Source organism: Hypomesus nipponensis, chromosome 25 (assembly GCF_054491055.1).
Source record: "Hypomesus nipponensis isolate SF chromosome 25, ASM5449105v1, whole genome shotgun sequence".
NCBI lineage: Eukaryota > Metazoa > Chordata > Actinopteri > Osmeriformes > Osmeridae > Hypomesus > Hypomesus nipponensis.
The window spans coordinates 4,757,094-4,772,869 of record NC_140385.1 but is presented as its reverse complement, the minus strand read 5'-3'; the positions used below and the strand labels follow the sequence as shown (position 1 = coordinate 4,772,869).

At 42.2% G+C, this 15,776-nt stretch overlaps 3 protein-coding genes, 1 long non-coding RNA gene and 1 other non-coding gene across 6 annotated transcripts; 4 read left to right on the top strand and 1 right to left on the bottom strand.

Moving 5' to 3' along the window:
- Positions 1 to 1,867: 1,867 nt before the first annotated feature.
- On the top strand, positions 1,868 to 4,585 carry LOC146221936 (uncharacterized). The gene is made up of 4 exons (XM_084691831.1): positions 1,868 to 2,052; positions 2,216 to 3,004; positions 3,135 to 3,179; positions 3,558 to 4,585. Exons 1-4 carry the CDS (start codon positions 2,022 to 2,024, stop codon positions 3,857 to 3,859), a joined length of 1,167 nt encoding a protein of 388 aa, XP_084547957.1. The 5' UTR covers positions 1,868 to 2,021; the 3' UTR covers positions 3,860 to 4,585.
- A 1,636-nt stretch (positions 4,586 to 6,221) lies between these two features.
- On the top strand, positions 6,222 to 7,668 carry LOC146221935 (uncharacterized). Its single transcript, XR_014746778.1, has 4 exons — positions 6,222 to 6,458; positions 6,675 to 6,798; positions 7,242 to 7,322; positions 7,410 to 7,668. It is a non-coding gene; the product is annotated as an uncharacterized LOC146221935 (long non-coding RNA).
- A 700-nt stretch (positions 7,669 to 8,368) lies between these two features.
- On the top strand, positions 8,369 to 10,227 carry cxcl19 (chemokine (C-X-C motif) ligand 19). Its single transcript, XM_084692159.1, has 3 exons — positions 8,369 to 8,529; positions 9,026 to 9,161; positions 9,517 to 10,227. The coding sequence occupies exons 1-3, from the start codon at positions 8,475 to 8,477 to the stop codon at positions 9,620 to 9,622; spliced, it is 297 nt and encodes a 98-aa protein (XP_084548285.1). The 5' UTR covers positions 8,369 to 8,474; the 3' UTR covers positions 9,623 to 10,227.
- A 57-nt stretch (positions 10,228 to 10,284) lies between these two features.
- trmt10b (tRNA methyltransferase 10B) lies at positions 10,285 to 14,141 on the bottom strand. Of its 2 annotated transcripts, none has more exons than XM_084692157.1 (9): positions 14,069 to 14,141; positions 13,576 to 13,769; positions 13,173 to 13,302; positions 12,103 to 12,236; positions 11,856 to 12,008; positions 11,670 to 11,748; positions 11,423 to 11,490; positions 11,191 to 11,314; positions 10,285 to 10,972 (listed from the first exon to the last, which is right to left on the bottom strand). In XM_084692157.1, exons 2-9 carry the CDS (start codon positions 13,714 to 13,716, stop codon positions 10,824 to 10,826), a joined length of 978 nt encoding a protein of 325 aa, XP_084548283.1. In that variant the 5' UTR covers positions 13,717 to 13,769; positions 14,069 to 14,141; the 3' UTR covers positions 10,285 to 10,823. The 2 variants fall into 2 exon arrangements, with proteins under 2 accessions (XP_084548283.1, XP_084548284.1); XM_084692158.1 differs by having other exon boundaries at positions 13,209 to 13,302.
- A 953-nt stretch (positions 14,142 to 15,094) lies between these two features.
- Positions 15,095 to 15,309, top strand: LOC146221932 (small nucleolar RNA U3). The gene has a single exon (XR_014750698.1). It is a non-coding gene; the product is annotated as a small nucleolar RNA U3 (small nucleolar RNA).
- The last annotated feature ends 467 nt before the right edge of the window (positions 15,310 to 15,776 follow it).

Sequence of the window (15,776 nt, the reverse complement as noted above, 5' to 3'; positions counted from 1 at the left end):
AAGTGTCGGCGACATAAGAATAAACTAGGCTTAAGCTTCACTTCAGCAGACCACGTCATTTCAGAATCAAATGTGTTGGACATTCCATCCATGTGACTTGTGTCCAACATTCCATTCTTCTCTCATTGAAACCAAATGTCCAAAATGTAATCCCTTGTCTGAATATATAAGGAGATACAAGAAATACAGGTAAACATGTCAAATACAGGTAAACATGGGAGTTAGCTAGCACAGTAATACAGGAGAGACACACAACTTCTCACCTCCCAAGTAAGATCATGCTAAATTGTAACTTCAGTGTGTGGGCAAGAATGCCGATGTCAGGCAACCTGTTTTGGGAGGCGAGTTTGTGATGCTCAGGGACCGCAGTGAGCACAATAGGGCCTCTTAGCCTCTAGGAGTAAAAGTGTCAACTTGGGAGAGAAGGTAATGTTGGGACCGTACTGTTCTCTGTTTAAGGACGTCTTAGACCAGCAGGTGTGACCACCTTTGGATATATTCTGTTCTGAGGCCCCATTCCCCTTGGAGACCCTACCCCACCTTCCCCCATGCATCATCGACCCTGCCCCACCTGCATTCCCCTTGGAGACCCTACCCCACCTTTTTCCCATACATCATCGACCCTGCCCCAGCTGCATTCCCCTTGGAGACCCTACCCCACCTTCCCCCATGCATCATCGACCCTGCCCCACCTGCATTCCCCTTGGAGACCCTACCCCACCTTCCCCCATGCATCATCGACCCTGCCCCACCTGCATTCCCCTTGGAGACCCTACCCCACCTTTTTCCCATACATCATCGACCCTGGCCTGCTCTGCCTCACCCTTCTCCTGGAGACACGACCCCCCCCCCCCTTTCCTTGGAGACGCAGCTCCCATCTCCCTGCACGCCATCAGGACCTTGGGGCGATCTACTCCCTTCCCTGGAGCCCCCCCCTCCCTTGGATTGCCTCAGACCTGTGGGTCTTGTTTGCCCCCCTCCCTCTCCGAACATCACCAGATCCTTGGACTGCCCACCTTGTGCCACCCCAACACCCTTTACATTTAATTGGACTATTACATCCCCACCCTATGGTCTTCTGACCAATCACCCATCAAAGACACTCCCTCTCTGGGGGGTACAAGATCTGTCTCCCAAGGACAGGGAGGCAGAACTTGGTATGGGAAGAACTCTCTCTGATCTCTGTCACGACCACTTTCTCAACGAAGAGCCTTCGTATTATTCTCCACTACCCAGCTACACATTCCTTAACAAGACCCATGCTGCAACATGTGATGTTACTTCTCCTACGTTATTTTTTCGGTTTCAGTCATTTGGAACTAACCAAGTAATGTGTTTTATTGGGTTACGTGTCTTGTTGTCTCTCCAACTGCTGGCCTGAAAGTCTTGAAATGTCTCAACTTGTCTAGCGTAGGCCTAATCCACATTCCATACCCTGGAGTTGAGCTGGAGTTCCCAGGAACTGGCCAGCAAATTAGAAAGAGATACTATCTATTTGTGTAAAAAAAGAAAAACGTTTGTGTTTACAATGACTTCAAACCAACATTCTATTGGGATATGTGCAATACTGTTATGTAACTGTTGATAATGTTTGGCTGAGGATGTATTGTTTGTTGTTACTGTAACTATCAAGGCATTTATGATGACGCACCACAGAGACCAAGACAAATTTCCCTGAGCGGGACAATAAAGTTAATCGTATCGTATCGTATTCAAGTTGTGAATAAAACATGACTTTTGAAGAACTGGAAGTTCAGCTCCTCTTCCTGGATTAGTAACTAACTGCCAATGGCAGCTCGCACTGGCACAGTACCACCATGTAGGGTTTGAAGTATGATACAACGTGTCCAAACACATGTGTACTTTCTGCAGAAACAGGCGCACACATCCCTCGCTGCCTAGTTGCCCTGGCTATTGCTACAATTACTTAAACAAGATTTGCTTTATTATTCATACTATTTTCGAAAAGGTGGAGACATTGATTTTCATAATATTGAGACACAAACTTGAAAATACAGAAAATGGGGAGCTGTGTAAGTAAACTACGTTCATGTAAGTTGCTTATTACCTTGTACTAGAATTTACTAAACAGCTGTTTTACTCTACAGGAAATGTAATATGTAAGATATGCATGCATCACAAAACCAAATATATGTAAATGTTGTGTCACTGTACTATCACTTATGTTGTTTATTGTCTGTGTTCCCGTGTAAAGCCAGCAACGATCCTACAGAGTTGAATATTGTGCTCATAGGAAGTCATTCTGCAGGAAAGACTATTGTTGGAAACATAATCCTTGGAAGAAAGACTTTTCCTTCTTGGCAATCCAATCATAGAACTAATGTTAGAAAAGTGCGTAATGTAAATGACTGTCTGATTACTATTGTCCGTACACCTGGATGGTACAACCTTGAAAATAGTGAAAAGAAGACAAAAGATCAGATTAAAGAATCGTTGTTTGAAAATGGAACGGATGCTTTTCTTCTAGTCATAGACTTGAAGTCGAAGCCATTTGACGGAAGTGAGCAGAAAATGCTGGAAAGTTTACTGACAGCCAGAGTCTGGAATCATACCGTGGTGCTGTTCACTAATGAGGAGGCAGTGGATAAGACAGGCAGTACAATTAAGGAATACATCGATTCTTTTAATGAGCTGATTCAGAAATGTGGAGGGAGGTATGTTGTTCTCAAGAGTGGAGAGGAGTCTTCTGATAACGATCAGGGCAAAATGATAACAGATGCTGTAAAAAGCATGAAGACAAAAAATCACAATCAAAGGTATCTGAAGGAAACTCTCCCCAAAGTACAGACAAAAACACCTGCAGATGAGGAAGACAATACAGAGGAAACAGAGGTTACAGGGGAAAAACAGGGGAAAACGTTGAACAGAAAAATAAATGGGGAAAAAAAAAGAAACCAAAGTCCAACAGTGCAAATGCCGATACAAGGAACTGACTCACCAAATGAAACACAGCAGTTAATTGAAGTGAACACAGTTTCTGAATGTAAGTATATAGACAAAAAATCCTTGATTTTTAAACATTCTCATCAGGTGAACATCAAAATGTTAAAAACAATATCAATGAAAACAAATATTACAGAAGAGTTATTAACTTTTTTCATTTGTTTTCACAGTAGCCCAAAGCCCAGTTACCCAGGATACGTGCACAAAAAAAACAAGTATGTCATGTCTTTGTGCTGCCTAATTTGTTTTCTATACATATTATATTTGTATTACATTTTTAGTCATTTAGCAGACGCTCTTGTCTAAAGTGACTTACAGTAAGTACAGGGACATTCCTCCCGAGGCAAGTAGGGTGCAGTGCTTTGCCCAGGGACACATCATTTTCACGGCCAGGAATTGAACTGGCAACCTTCTGATTTGTAGTTCGATTCCCTAATCGCTCAGCCATCTGAACCCCATAATCATTATTATTATGATCTATAATAATAATAATGTTTAAACTAGAAAATGTGTGGTTAATTTGCACTTTATACTGATAAACTTTGACATGTTTGAATAATGTTTGAAACAAGTCTATCTTTCTATCACACCAGGGGGCCATGACATTGATGAGAATGAATGGACCACTAGTCTTTGTCAAATCCTGGATGAACTCCTTGAAGACGATATCAAAAAATTCAAGTTACATTTACAAACTGGACATAAGGACAAGAAAAGGGTCCCAGCTGGAGCACTTGAAAAAGCTGACAAGGTGACGCTGGTGCAGCTTTTACTAAAATACTTTGGAGCAAACGACTCTGTCACAAAGACGAGAGACGCCCTGAAGTTCTTACCCCGCAACGACCTGAAGAAGTCGCTCATGCCTTTTCTGAGCAAACTCGGAGAAACATGGTGATGGACTGAAGTAATGAAAGTCATTCTAATGAACCATTCTCAGGACTGCATGATGGACTGCATTATCTTCATAAATACCAACTTACATTAATACAATACGTATTACATACTTATATACGATTACATTTAAACAATGTTATTGAGCAATCATTACAAACTTTTTTTGTGTTGCTGTTTTATAAAGTTGTTTTCATCATTTTCATGTGTTCATTCTACTTTCTTGTTACTGCTTGCACAGTGGCCATGTACACAATTTATACTTTTTTTCATGTCAGAAAAGTTTAAGATGTAATTTTATTCTGTATAAAATGATACTGTGTTTAGCCTTGTGTTTAGAGAGACCACCCCCAAATGAACTGTGGGCAAGATTCAGACTTAGGTAAACATACAATACATTTATCTTGGGGCTGAAGACTAAGAAGAGGTGGGTTTGTTTGTTTAAAGGAGATACAATTTGCCAGAGCTAGAAGGGAGACTGAGGTCTGGTGACCATTAGCTGGTCACCTAGTGGGAGTAGGGTTGATGTTGTAAATGTCCACTGCAAGGAACGCACACTTGAGTCTTTGCAAGGGAGCCAATGAAAAGAGAGCCATGTGACAGTTGCATGCCTGTGTATGACCCAAGGATTGTGGAGAGCGGTTTCGTTTAAATGGTTAGCTAGCACAACATGCAAGCAGACAACTTTGTGACCACCATCTTTGACTCAGTGTGGGTCGGGGGCCAGCAATAAAGCTTTTTGAACATCTTCACCGATTGACTGTGTAGTACTTAATAAAGATTAATATTTCTGACATCACATCACTTTTTTTCTAGTATACATGGACCTATAAGCTTATCATGTTTCCACTGTCTGACTAGTGTCAGTGTTCCAATTTGATGGGCAGGATGTCTGTAGACACAGCACAAGAGACATGCAGGGTTTTTAACACTAGAGGGCAGTCTAGAATATTGCTTTTTTTAAATTGTATCATCACTTGCATGTGATGATACAAGCCGAGCTAGACGAGCTGAGCAGGCAGGTGTCATCTCTGAACCTGACCATGACGCTCCAGGGTGGGGGTCAGGGCCCAGGTCGGTCTACCCAGGAAGGGTTCACCTTGTATGGGCTGAAGGATGGAGTGAATAAGGTAGTGCAGCAGGTCCAGGGGTATATCCACAGATGTCTGCGCCAGAAGATGAGGGAGAAGGAGCGGGAGGAGGCGTACTCCTGTGTGACCTGGTGCATGATGGGAACCAGTGGTGACTGGGAGAGGTTTCCAAAGGAGGCCAACCTCCAGCTAGAGAGGCAGGAGGTGCAGGGTGGAGTGCTGGATGGGCTGGGGGTCACCTATGGGTGACTGAGGGCTGGGATTTAACAGCTCTGCACCAGGAGGAAGAGGGTATGCAGGGTTGAAAGCTGCTGGGGGGGGGGGGGGGGGGGGGGGCTGGGACTGAGGACAGGTCTGTTGCCTTAGTTACTGCTGGGGAAACGGGAGGCATGGAGGTGTGAAGTGGAATATTTTCCATTCTATTGTTGATGTGGATAATGTCAGCGTAGGAGAACAGGGTCTAACAAGCCAGCTCTGAAAGGACTCCAGCGGTGACAGTTGGTTGCATCATCCTCGTCTGATACGATACGCAGACAAGCTGCAGCTTGTTCAACAGAAAGGTTCATCCCTGGAAGTCATGATGACTCACTCTAGAAAGTGTCTCGTGACTCACTCTAGAGGCAACCTCAAATGAACCTCCGGTGAGAAATGATGATGATCATTGTAGGAAATACAGGATTCACTGTTCTATTTACTGCCCCAGACACTAAAAGGTTTCTTTATGGATAACTGGTGAAAGATAATAATATGAAGGTTTTTTCCTTCATCCTACAGTAGTTGGTGATATTATAAGTCTATGCTGTAGGCTTTCTGATTCAGTTCAACCCTCCCTCTCCCCAAACGCACACAGCATTCACACAAACAGAAACTATGCCATTTGTTTTTATTATCAGCTATCATAGCTCTTTTTTAAAAATATTATCGCTTGTTTTCCAAGCTGACCAGTGATTTTTTTTTTACATACGCCATTGTGTTGTTCTTACTAAAGAAAAAGAAAAACCTGTAATTCCTCTCACAGAGATCCAGTTCCATCGCTGAAGCTTCCATTCTACTCTATGAAACGAACATTTAATACAACTGCAGATTTAATCCTCCTGTTTTATCACAATGACATTACAACACTCCACCCTTTTGGGTGGGTGGGATGTGGGTGTTGAACAGGAATGGGTTACACAATCACTTTTCTCTGGAATCCCTGAAACTCGCTGACACTCGAAGAGCAGGGAGTATAAGTGGACCAGAATGCACCTCCTCCAGGCAGACCCACACATCCAGGAGACAGGGAGAGAAGAAGAGAGGAGAGCTGCTGCAGAACTGCTGTCACGCCAGACTTGAAGTCTTCCAGGCTGTCTTCCATACGACTCCCGCCGACCAGAAGAAACAAATTCTAAGAGTTTTCTGAACTGCTCTGGGACGTCTTATTCAAAGTCAAGTTTCAAGTGAAGACCATCATGAAAGCAGTGATCTTCTCCGTTGTTGTACTGGTCGGCGTGGCCATCTCCATGGCAGAAGGTACCGGGTGTCTCTACTCTGGCTTCTATGTGGGTTCATTGAAGTCATTGTGAAGTCCATTTGTAACTAATGTTTGATTATCTTCTCTCTTTTTTCCCTTCTCCATCCTCCTTTTCTCCCCTCTCCTCTCTCTTTGTCTCCCCCACAAACTCCTAACATTCCTTATTCTTCTTTCCTTTCCTCTCCTCTCTTTTCCTCGCCTCTTCTCTACTTTAGCAGTGGCAACGAAGGCACCTCGTTGCCATTGTGCTAGCACCCGCAAAACACCACTCAACATCAAAAGGATAACTGCAATTCGACAGTACCCACCTCGACCACACTGTCCCAGGGAGGAAGTCATGTGAGTTTAAGAGCACAAGACAACAATTCTAATGACTCTTTTTGTGAATACCACTGCAGATAGATCCTGATCTGAGATTGACACTGTACTTGTGACAACACAGTCCCATATCATATCATCGTATCATATCATCTTTTATTTTTAAAGATGGTGCCGATGATGGCAGCCTCAGTCGGTCGGTGCTCAATGTTTTGTCTATGTTGAATGTATGCACTTTCCTGCCAAAGTAAACTCCTTGTCTGTGCAAACTTTCAGGGCGATTAAAACCCCTTTCTGATGCTGATTCTGATATCTCCTATCAGGGTGGTCTGTTCACAAGTACTTAGAGTCGAGTACATCTTCTGTATAAACCCACTGGAACTTTCAACTGAATGCTCAGATTTCTTCACACAACCCCGTGTTCTGTTGCTTAACACAAATCGTATTTATTTATCGAAAAACAGTGTCAAACTGAGAACTGGAGAGTCAGAGTGTCTGGAACCAACTGGGGATTTTGCCAAAATGTTGATCAAGAGAATGAAAAGGTAAAGACTTTTTAAAAACGTTTCTCATCTTTTGAGCACCAATTTAAGGTCAATAACTGAGAGCGACCTTTTGATTTTCTCCAACAGCAATCCAAAGAGAAGACAGTCGGAAGTTATAACCACCAGCACCATCCTTCCTATTACATCTGAACACGCTCAAATCACAGGATCATTGTAGTGACATGCGGCCTGTAAAGTTACCTACAACTTATGCCGCTCATATTGGCAATGGAGTTCTTTGTTTTTAAACTTGTGAAAACGTATACATTTTGTACTTGACAGATTTATATTTTTCTAAATCCAACACCAATATTATTATTAATAAAAAAGTGTTTTTGTTCTGATATATAAATGTTTTGACTATAAATTAATCAGTCATCATTGCATATTATTGAGTGAACCATCCATCACAGTCTATAGTAATGAGTTGAAGGATAGTTTAGAAATAATAAGATTAATTTTCTGACCCTCTTGGGAACTGACTGCCTTGATTGCAGTCATGTGTCACATGACTCTGTAGAACGCACGTGTCACATGACTCTGTAGAACGCACGGTTCCTCTTCCTTCCTGATGCTTTGTGGCCTGAGTCATACTGAGTGTTCGATTCTGTCGTTTGTTTACAACAATTTCTGCACTACTTCATCGTCCACCATCAGATGTAGAAGTCACAGCAATGTCAATGACAGTTTTACAATAACAACACTAGTGAGGACCATTAACATCCACTATCAGCAAAAAAACTCGAGTCTACAATGAACTCCCCTGGTAAAAGGTTTCCCCTCTAGGCCAAATTGTGTTGGGTTATCATGAGACAAATGAAGTCACAAACAGATGTTGTTGTTTGTGTGAGTTACGATAGTTTTTCTGTCCAGAGGAATAACATGAAAGATAACATGACGGATCCTGGAAGGCCCCTGCACTGCCCCTGAACTCCCTGTCTCATGACTGCCTTCTGATACACACACACACACACACACACACACGGTATATGGGACTTTTGCAGAGATCCCTGCGGTTATGATGAGCATGTGATCAGGACTTGTATTAAAAGTGAAGTGGCCCTGTGACTCTTCAGAACAGCGAAGGTAATATCTGAAGAAACACCATCAACACCTTCATTCTCTTCTTCTTGGCTGAACGGCGCACGCACCATGACAACATATCTTCTGCTTGCTCTGGTGGCCATCTCTTTCACCCTTGGCAACAGTAAGACCTTAACAACAAATTCAATTTCAGATTATACCATAGTTCATTACTTTATTGTTAATTTAATTTAAGTATTTTTTCCATTCATTCGGCTTACTATTGGCCATCCATGTAAATGTCCTTGTAATACTTTGTTAGAGTGTAAACTGTGTTTCTGTTCCTTACAGTTGTGAATAAAATTTCCTCAACAGATTTTAAATTACGATTTTGAATAAGGAAGTATTTTTCAAAAGCAGTAGTGTTTTGCAACATGATGATCTCGTTGTATCTCGTATATTTTCTATTTTCTATATTTAATTGTACTCTGAGTGCTGTTCTGTACCCTGCTGCTGTTGCAAACTGCAATGTACCCACTGCGGGACAAATAAAGGATTATCTTCTCTTATCTTATGATAAAGGAACAGAGTTAAGAGTTTCATAAAAATGTGATTCCATTTAGAACAAGTCCCATAACTGCATCTCAATGCTGTTGTCATATGTGTGTTTGATTCCCCAGGTATGCCGCCAATCGGCCGAGACTACAATCAACACTGTCACTGCGTGAAGCTGGAGACCAGAATCATCCCTCCTGACAGCCTACGCAGCGTCGAGATTCGCCCCAGTGGCCCTCATTGCCAAAACATAGAAGTCATGTAGGTTACCATGGTGATACTCTAGAGTCTAAAAGTTGTATCTAATGTCACTTACTTGATGTTACTTTTATCCAAAGTAACATAGAGTACAGGGGGTTTTTGAACCTGCAACCACGTGCTCTAACCACTAATCTACACCTTCCCCCATATATCACTTTTAGAGTCAAAGTCCTGTGTAAATTCCGTTTTTCATACAGTAGTTATTAACAAATGATCATGAATGTTCATGTAAACAGTCCTGCTCATATTTATAATTTGGCTCATTCAGATGTGCCCCACTCTTACAAGACACAGCTGTTCTACTGCAAGATGTAACTGCAACAGGTGTCTTAAACAGTTTGTGTTTGTGTTTCAGAGCTGGTCTTACAAGAGGAGAGAAAATCTGCTTGGACCCTAACACTCACTGGGTGAAGAGGCTCACCCGCTTTGTGGTGGAAAAACAGGCCAAGAGAGGATGGTGAAGACATTGGGACCACAGGGTGCTGTCTGACACTGCGTGACGTGGTAGTAGCTCACACGTGCTTTCAGATTTCACTTGTGCTGGTTTAAGGGACATTGACAGAGATGAAACACTTTGAGGTACACTTGTTTTGACTCACAGCTGGCACTGCTGGGCATAATGCATTTGTTTTACTGCAGTGATTGACCCGGATCTGGCATGTGGCTTGTTCAGGCATCTACATTTATTTTTGTGAAGTAGTATATGTAGGAAAGCCCTTAAATACATTATTAATATATATACTTGTTTATGTATGTTCATAATTTTACATTTATATTTCTGAAACAAAGGTCCATATTCAGGTAAATGTCAAGGGCTAAGACTGTCATCCACTAATTGTCTCAGAATTAGTCCTTTCCTTCAATATCTGCCTTTAGCAAGTCACAAGTATTATTTGTTCCTGATATGTTCCCCCTCACAGAGCTGATTACAAAGAACACCGAATCATTCATACAATTAAGAATTGTTATTACATTACTACTTTATTTTGTGTAAATTGTATATGTGTATACTGTATATTTCTGTGTCTATACCCTATATGTTTTTAAACTGTGATGTGTCACTTAATTGCTTGTTGTCATCAATGATTTACCAGCAACTCTATATGAAACAATACGGGCCTTTACTTCCTGAAGACTTAACTGAAAACTGGATCATCTTCTTAAGCACTGTCAGAGTACTCTGCCAGGTCACTTTACCACATGTCAATATGACCGGTACAAAACTAACTGAGCTAACTAATATCATTTCAATTAGATTATATTTGCAATAACTATCAGCCAGTTACACAGTAATTGATTATTTCAACAGAACTTTATAGAGCAACATTTTTTTTGCTTCCCTCCAGTGGATTTAAAGACTTAAAATCCTTCAAACAACACAGAATATAACAAGAATACAATAATAAAAAAACATCTACTGTAATTAGCATCAAACAAATCTAATTAAATCAAATCTGCCTGCACTTGTAAAGGGGCCCTACATTTTGTCTTAAAAAGGTAAGCTACAATCTCAGCTGTCAGGCATCTTAACAGTACCGGTGATCCAGCTGCAAATGACAGTGCAGGTGTATGACATGCACACGGCTATGCAAAAGTATATCTACGTACAAGAAAACTCTGTGCGTAGCGTTCATAACCAAAAACAATGAAAAATACTGAAACTTATGTACCCGTGACATTCATGTCTTGCCCTGATAAGGAATTATTAGCAGCCTCAGGTGCGATAACAAAGCCCTTCCCTGGGGGAAACCAAGCCTGAAGAGCTCTGATCCAGCTGCCAGTGTCTCTTAATGTCAACAGGATGTCCAACACTGGAGACAGGAAGAAAAGAGAGGAGAGATTTCAAAAACTCCAGCCTCAAGCATCCATTTTTCAGCGATAAAAACATTTATGTATTTTATCTGACTATATGACTGCTTTAACCAGGGGCGTAGGTTTGTTTTCAAATGTGGTGAGGCAGCTTTTGTGGCCCTTAAATATAATTTTCTTCATAAATCGTGTGGGGAGGAACAGACTTTCACATACTAACCTTGATTAATGGAGAGGATCTTTGAGTAAAAGTTTTTGGGGTTTTCCTTCTTGACCATGTACTCATCTATGGGCAGTCTGGCTGTCCGCACATTCAGTTCCTTGGCCCTCATGTAAGTGATCTTCTACAGGGGGAAACACAGTAGAAAGAACATCTGATCAATCCATCACCAACAAGACAGGATTAGTCAATACAATTGTCAATTTAATTGCATCTCAATCGGAATTCTTACCCTCTGAATACTTTCATCCACAAGACCACCGATAACGTACACTTTGTCCGGTTCTATTCTCTCCAAGGCTGAAACAGAAGGCAAGCCAAGTTGGTGCTGACCGGCGTGTCCTGCCACAGAACTGGAGATCTAGAACTTGAGTGTGTATATGTCTGGTTTCGACAATGACATAATGCCACGATACATTGATCTCACTTTCCCACAGTGTTCTACACTCCATCCTAGCCATGGTAGTCTGCAGTCCCACCTTTTTCAGCATCTGGTGTGAGGTAGGTCACGTTCTCAGGAGGAAACAAGTCCAGGCAGCTCGCCTCGGTCACGTCCATCTGAGAGACAAAACGCCATTTTTAGGTGACGTGAATTATATGTCTTTCGGGGAAAAATCTTAAATCTGTGGGGACCTCAAAGGCGTTGGAGCCGATAAGCGACTCACCACGTAGTTATGGAAGCCATCGTTCATCCTGAGACACTCCCTGTACAATCGGCTATCCTGGCTCAGGGCTGCCAGGTAGAGATGGAAAGGCCGAGCTGCTTTACGATTGGACCCGTACAGCCTCCTTATCTGACTGGCGAGACGGCTTATTTCCTGGGAAAAGAGCAACACGTATCAGAAGTCAGATTGATTCAGATTAAATTCTGTTACTGATTCACTTTGCTCACGGGGTGGATCAATCACCTACCTTGTCTGACATATAGTCTGTCATGCTCAGGTCTAAGCACAGTTTGGGTCCCGAAGTCTGTGCCTCTGCTAAACGCTCCTTGGTGATCGCCTTAGTGACACGTTTGCTAAACTGGGGGTTGTCCACATCAGTGCCTGTTTATTAAACCACAACAACAACAACGCATGGCTTAACCTACAACAAAGAGCTTCATCCATACAGAACATTCAGCATGCAACCCTTACCTCCTTCCTCTTCCCTCCTTCCACTACCTCCTTCCTCTTCCCTCCTTCCTCTTCCCTCCTTCCACTACCTCCTTCCTCTTCCCTCCTCCCTCCTTCCATTACCTCCTTCCCCTTCCCTCCTCCTTCCTTCCACTACCTCCTTCCTCTTCCATCTTCCTTCCTTCCTTCCACTACCTCCTTCCTCTTCCCTCCTTCCACTACCTCCTCCCTCTTCCCTCCTCCTTCCTTCCACTACCTCCTTCCTTTTCCCTCCTCCTTCCTTCCACTACCTCCTTCCTCTTCCCTCCTCCCTCCTTCCACTACCTCCTTCCTCTTCCCTCCTCCTTCCTTCCACTACCTCCTTCCTCTTCCCTCCTCTTTCCTTCCACTACCTCCTTCCTCTTCCCTCCTCCCTCCTTCCACTACCTCCTTCCTCTTCCCTCCTCCTTCCTTCCACTACCTCCTTCCTCTTCCCTCCTCCTTCCTTCCACTACCACCTTCCTCTTCCCTCCTCCCTCCTTCCACTACCTCCTTCCTCTTCCCTCCTCCTTCCTTCCACTACCTCCTTTCTCTTCCCTCCTCCCTCCTTCCACTACCTCCTTCCTCTTCCCTCATCCCTCCTTCCACTACCTCCTTCCTCTTCCCTCCTCCTTCCTTCCACTACATCCTTCCACTACCACCTACCTCTTCCTTCCTCCCTCCTTCCACTACCTCCTTCCTCTTCCCTCCTCCTTCCTTCCACTACCTCCTTCCACTACCACCTTCCTCTTCCCTCCTCCTTCCTTCCACTACCTCCTTCCTCTTCCCTCCTTCCACTACCTCCTTCCTCTTCCCTCCTTCCTCTTCCCTCCTCCTTCCTTCCACTACCTCCTTCCTCTTCCCTCATCCCTCCTTCCAGCTCACGGTTCTGTTTCCTCTTTGTCTTCTCATCACGCCTTTTGCTCCTTTTCGACGCCAGGCTCCTCTCCCAATGCCGCTGCTTCCTGAGGACATTTTTCTGGTCAACAGACAGGACACACAGACAGACAGGTTAAGATCAGGCACCCAGAATCAATGTCGCACATACACTTTCATCAAAGCAAAGTGCATGCGTCATTCAGGAAAGAATACAAAGTTGATGTAGATGATAGTGTGTTTAACTGCTCTTATAAATGATTCAATCTAGACACAACCCCTGATGGAGTACTGTACACTACACAGTCCAGTACACAGACTTCGGACAACCGCTTTTTGTCAGTGAAGGAAGGATCAGCTTGCTGGCTGAACTTACAGATTGTTCAGAGTTTGCTCTGTTAGACTCCCTGTCTTCTTCGATTGTGTCTAGGTCGATGTGAAGCATACAGAGCTCATCTGTGATCACAGAATCTGTGTGGAATTTGTCTGTGTGGCGTATGTGAAGTATTGCATTCATTTCACTTTTATCCAGTGGCTGTCCTCGGCACGGGCTAGTTGAATTACTGCCATCTATACACGCGAGCAACAACAATGATATGATGCATTAGCTTCTTCAAATCATACTTGAATGTTAATGATGTGACTCTCAACTTCGTTTGATGTTAAGCTCTGTACAGCCACTATGTAACGATGGCTAACTTGAATAGCCTGGCTCCTTGTTAATTAAGTCCTATCTGACAGAAACTCTACATCATATGCCCCCATCAGCCGTAGTAATATTAATAATTTTAATCATGTATCAGTGTGAAAGTTTGTAATTCAATATGTCTACTTTCGTAACTTTGAATTAACGACTGAAAACAGCCAACCTGTTTTAAATGTTCTTCTTCAGGATTCAGGAATATGGACAGAAATACTGTTGCTACGGCGCACATATATGACGTATATGGTCTGACAAGCATCTGCATGCCGGGAGAGGGCACTAGCGACCGATTCTTAGAAACTTCATCCAGGCCACTTCTCTGTTCTGAGATGTGTAAGGATGTGGTAACAGCATAGTCTTCATTTAGTTTTGGTTATTACAGACACTATCTTAATGAGATAAAACTGTCGGTATAAATGTGTGTATAAACGTGTCATGTCTAGGTCCTCGTTTTACGCACTCTTTAGCTACTTTCAATTTTGAAATGTCACAGTTCTGCTAAATATTGTTTATTTGGTCTCTTAATGTTCAATGAAATTGATGAGTGTGCTCAAAATTGGGTTTATATCCTGCAAAAGAGTATGGAAATTATCGGAACTCTGTAAACTTCCCTTGTTTGCAGGACGTATAGCCTACAACTGATACACGATTGAGCATGCTAGCAATGCTAGTTTGTAGCTCTCAATATTCTTAAAACCGTAACTCCCTCTCCAAATTGTATTCTAGTTAAATAATTGTTTTTGTGTTAACTCTACTATTCAATTTGTTAAATAATGTATTTGTTTCATTGCAGAGACCCAAAGCATATATAGTTAGCCTTCAATGCTTACTCGCATAAGACAGATGGCATTATGGGTATTTGATAAAAATGAACTTTATATATGATCTCGGAGGCATTATGGATATAAAACATGTAAAACAATGCAACGAGAAGATGTTGTTGTGTCAACAGAAAACGCCTAGCTATAAATGTAAATCATGATTGGGAAATAAATTAATGTTTGTAATATTTGTTTAATCCAATGTGAATCACGTGTGTTGTCAGCAAAGGATTTTGTTTTTTTTACAGTTAGACACAGCCTTTTGATCAATTTACTCTTTATATTTTATGTTATGAAATTCAGATTCAGTAACCGTGGATGGGAATGACATGGTCGCGATAGAAGTAGTGATCCAGGTAGCAACTGTCGTTAAGACTATACTTTCAGGGATCATTTCTATAGTTCTTGACTTGTGAAATGTGTTTCTAAATTGTTTGGTCTCGCTAACCACGATGATGAGTAGCGGTACAATTTCCTGAGCGCGAAGCTGGCAGAGTTGAATGAGTCTACTCAATCTCTTTGCTTTTGATGACCGTTCTTGATTTCCATCTGGGAATCTGGAGGGAAGATGTACGATCAGAGTGGTTATCGTCAAATTGTTAATATTAAACATTAATGGTTATTTCAGGCATAGTATCGTTATTCATATGTAATATGATACTATTGTGGCTTAAAGTTAGCATAATGATATATATCACGGATTATTAGGCTACATACTAATGCGAATCGATGCAGTAAAGTGCTTCTTCTAAATTATGTGCAGGTTTATTTATTTAAGTTATATTTGAATTGTTGTTAAATAAGTTGAATAAAAAAAATGTTGCACATATGATGTCTTATTGAAAGCGTTGTTTCATCAAAATGACTCTAATGCTAAATAGTGTGATGCCTTTTAGGACACGAGTTTTAAGCAGTAGATGGCGTTAGTCTGCCCCACTTGCCCGGCCTCTGGCTCAGACTAGTCTACAAGCATGTGCTGTGGTGGTCTGGAGAAGTAATTTGGGACCGCTTTTTTCTCGTCTTCAAAAGATATTGGAGCGTAGCTGCCTGCCC

Coding starts and splice junctions, on each gene's coding strand:
- cxcl19 (XM_084692159.1), top strand. CDS start 8,475: ATGACAACATATCTTCTGCTTGCTCTGGTGGCCATCTCTTTCACCCTT. Junction 8,530..9,025: donor CTCTTTCACCCTTGGCAACA/GTAAGACCTTAA, acceptor TTGATTCCCCAG/GTATGCCGCCAATCGGCCGA. Junction 9,162..9,516: donor TGCCAAAACATAGAAGTCAT/GTAGGTTACCAT, acceptor TTTGTGTTTCAG/AGCTGGTCTTACAAGAGGAG.
- trmt10b (XM_084692157.1), bottom strand. CDS start 13,716: ATGAATGCAATACTTCACATACGCCACACAGACAAATTCCACACAGAT. Junction 13,303..13,575: donor GAGCAAACTCTGAACAATCT/GTAAGTTCAGCC, acceptor TCTGTTGACCAG/AAAAATGTCCTCAGGAAGCA. Junction 12,237..13,172: donor GATGAGGGAAGAGGAAGGAG/GTAGTGGAAGGA, acceptor TTTAATAAACAG/GCACTGATGTGGACAACCCC.
- LOC146221936 (XM_084691831.1), top strand. CDS start 2,022: ATGGGGAGCTGTGTAAGTAAACTACGTTCAT. Junction 2,053..2,215: donor TGTAAGTAAACTACGTTCAT/GTAAGTTGCTTA, acceptor TCCCGTGTAAAG/CCAGCAACGATCCTACAGAG. Junction 3,005..3,134: donor AGTGAACACAGTTTCTGAAT/GTAAGTATATAG, acceptor TTGTTTTCACAG/TAGCCCAAAGCCCAGTTACC.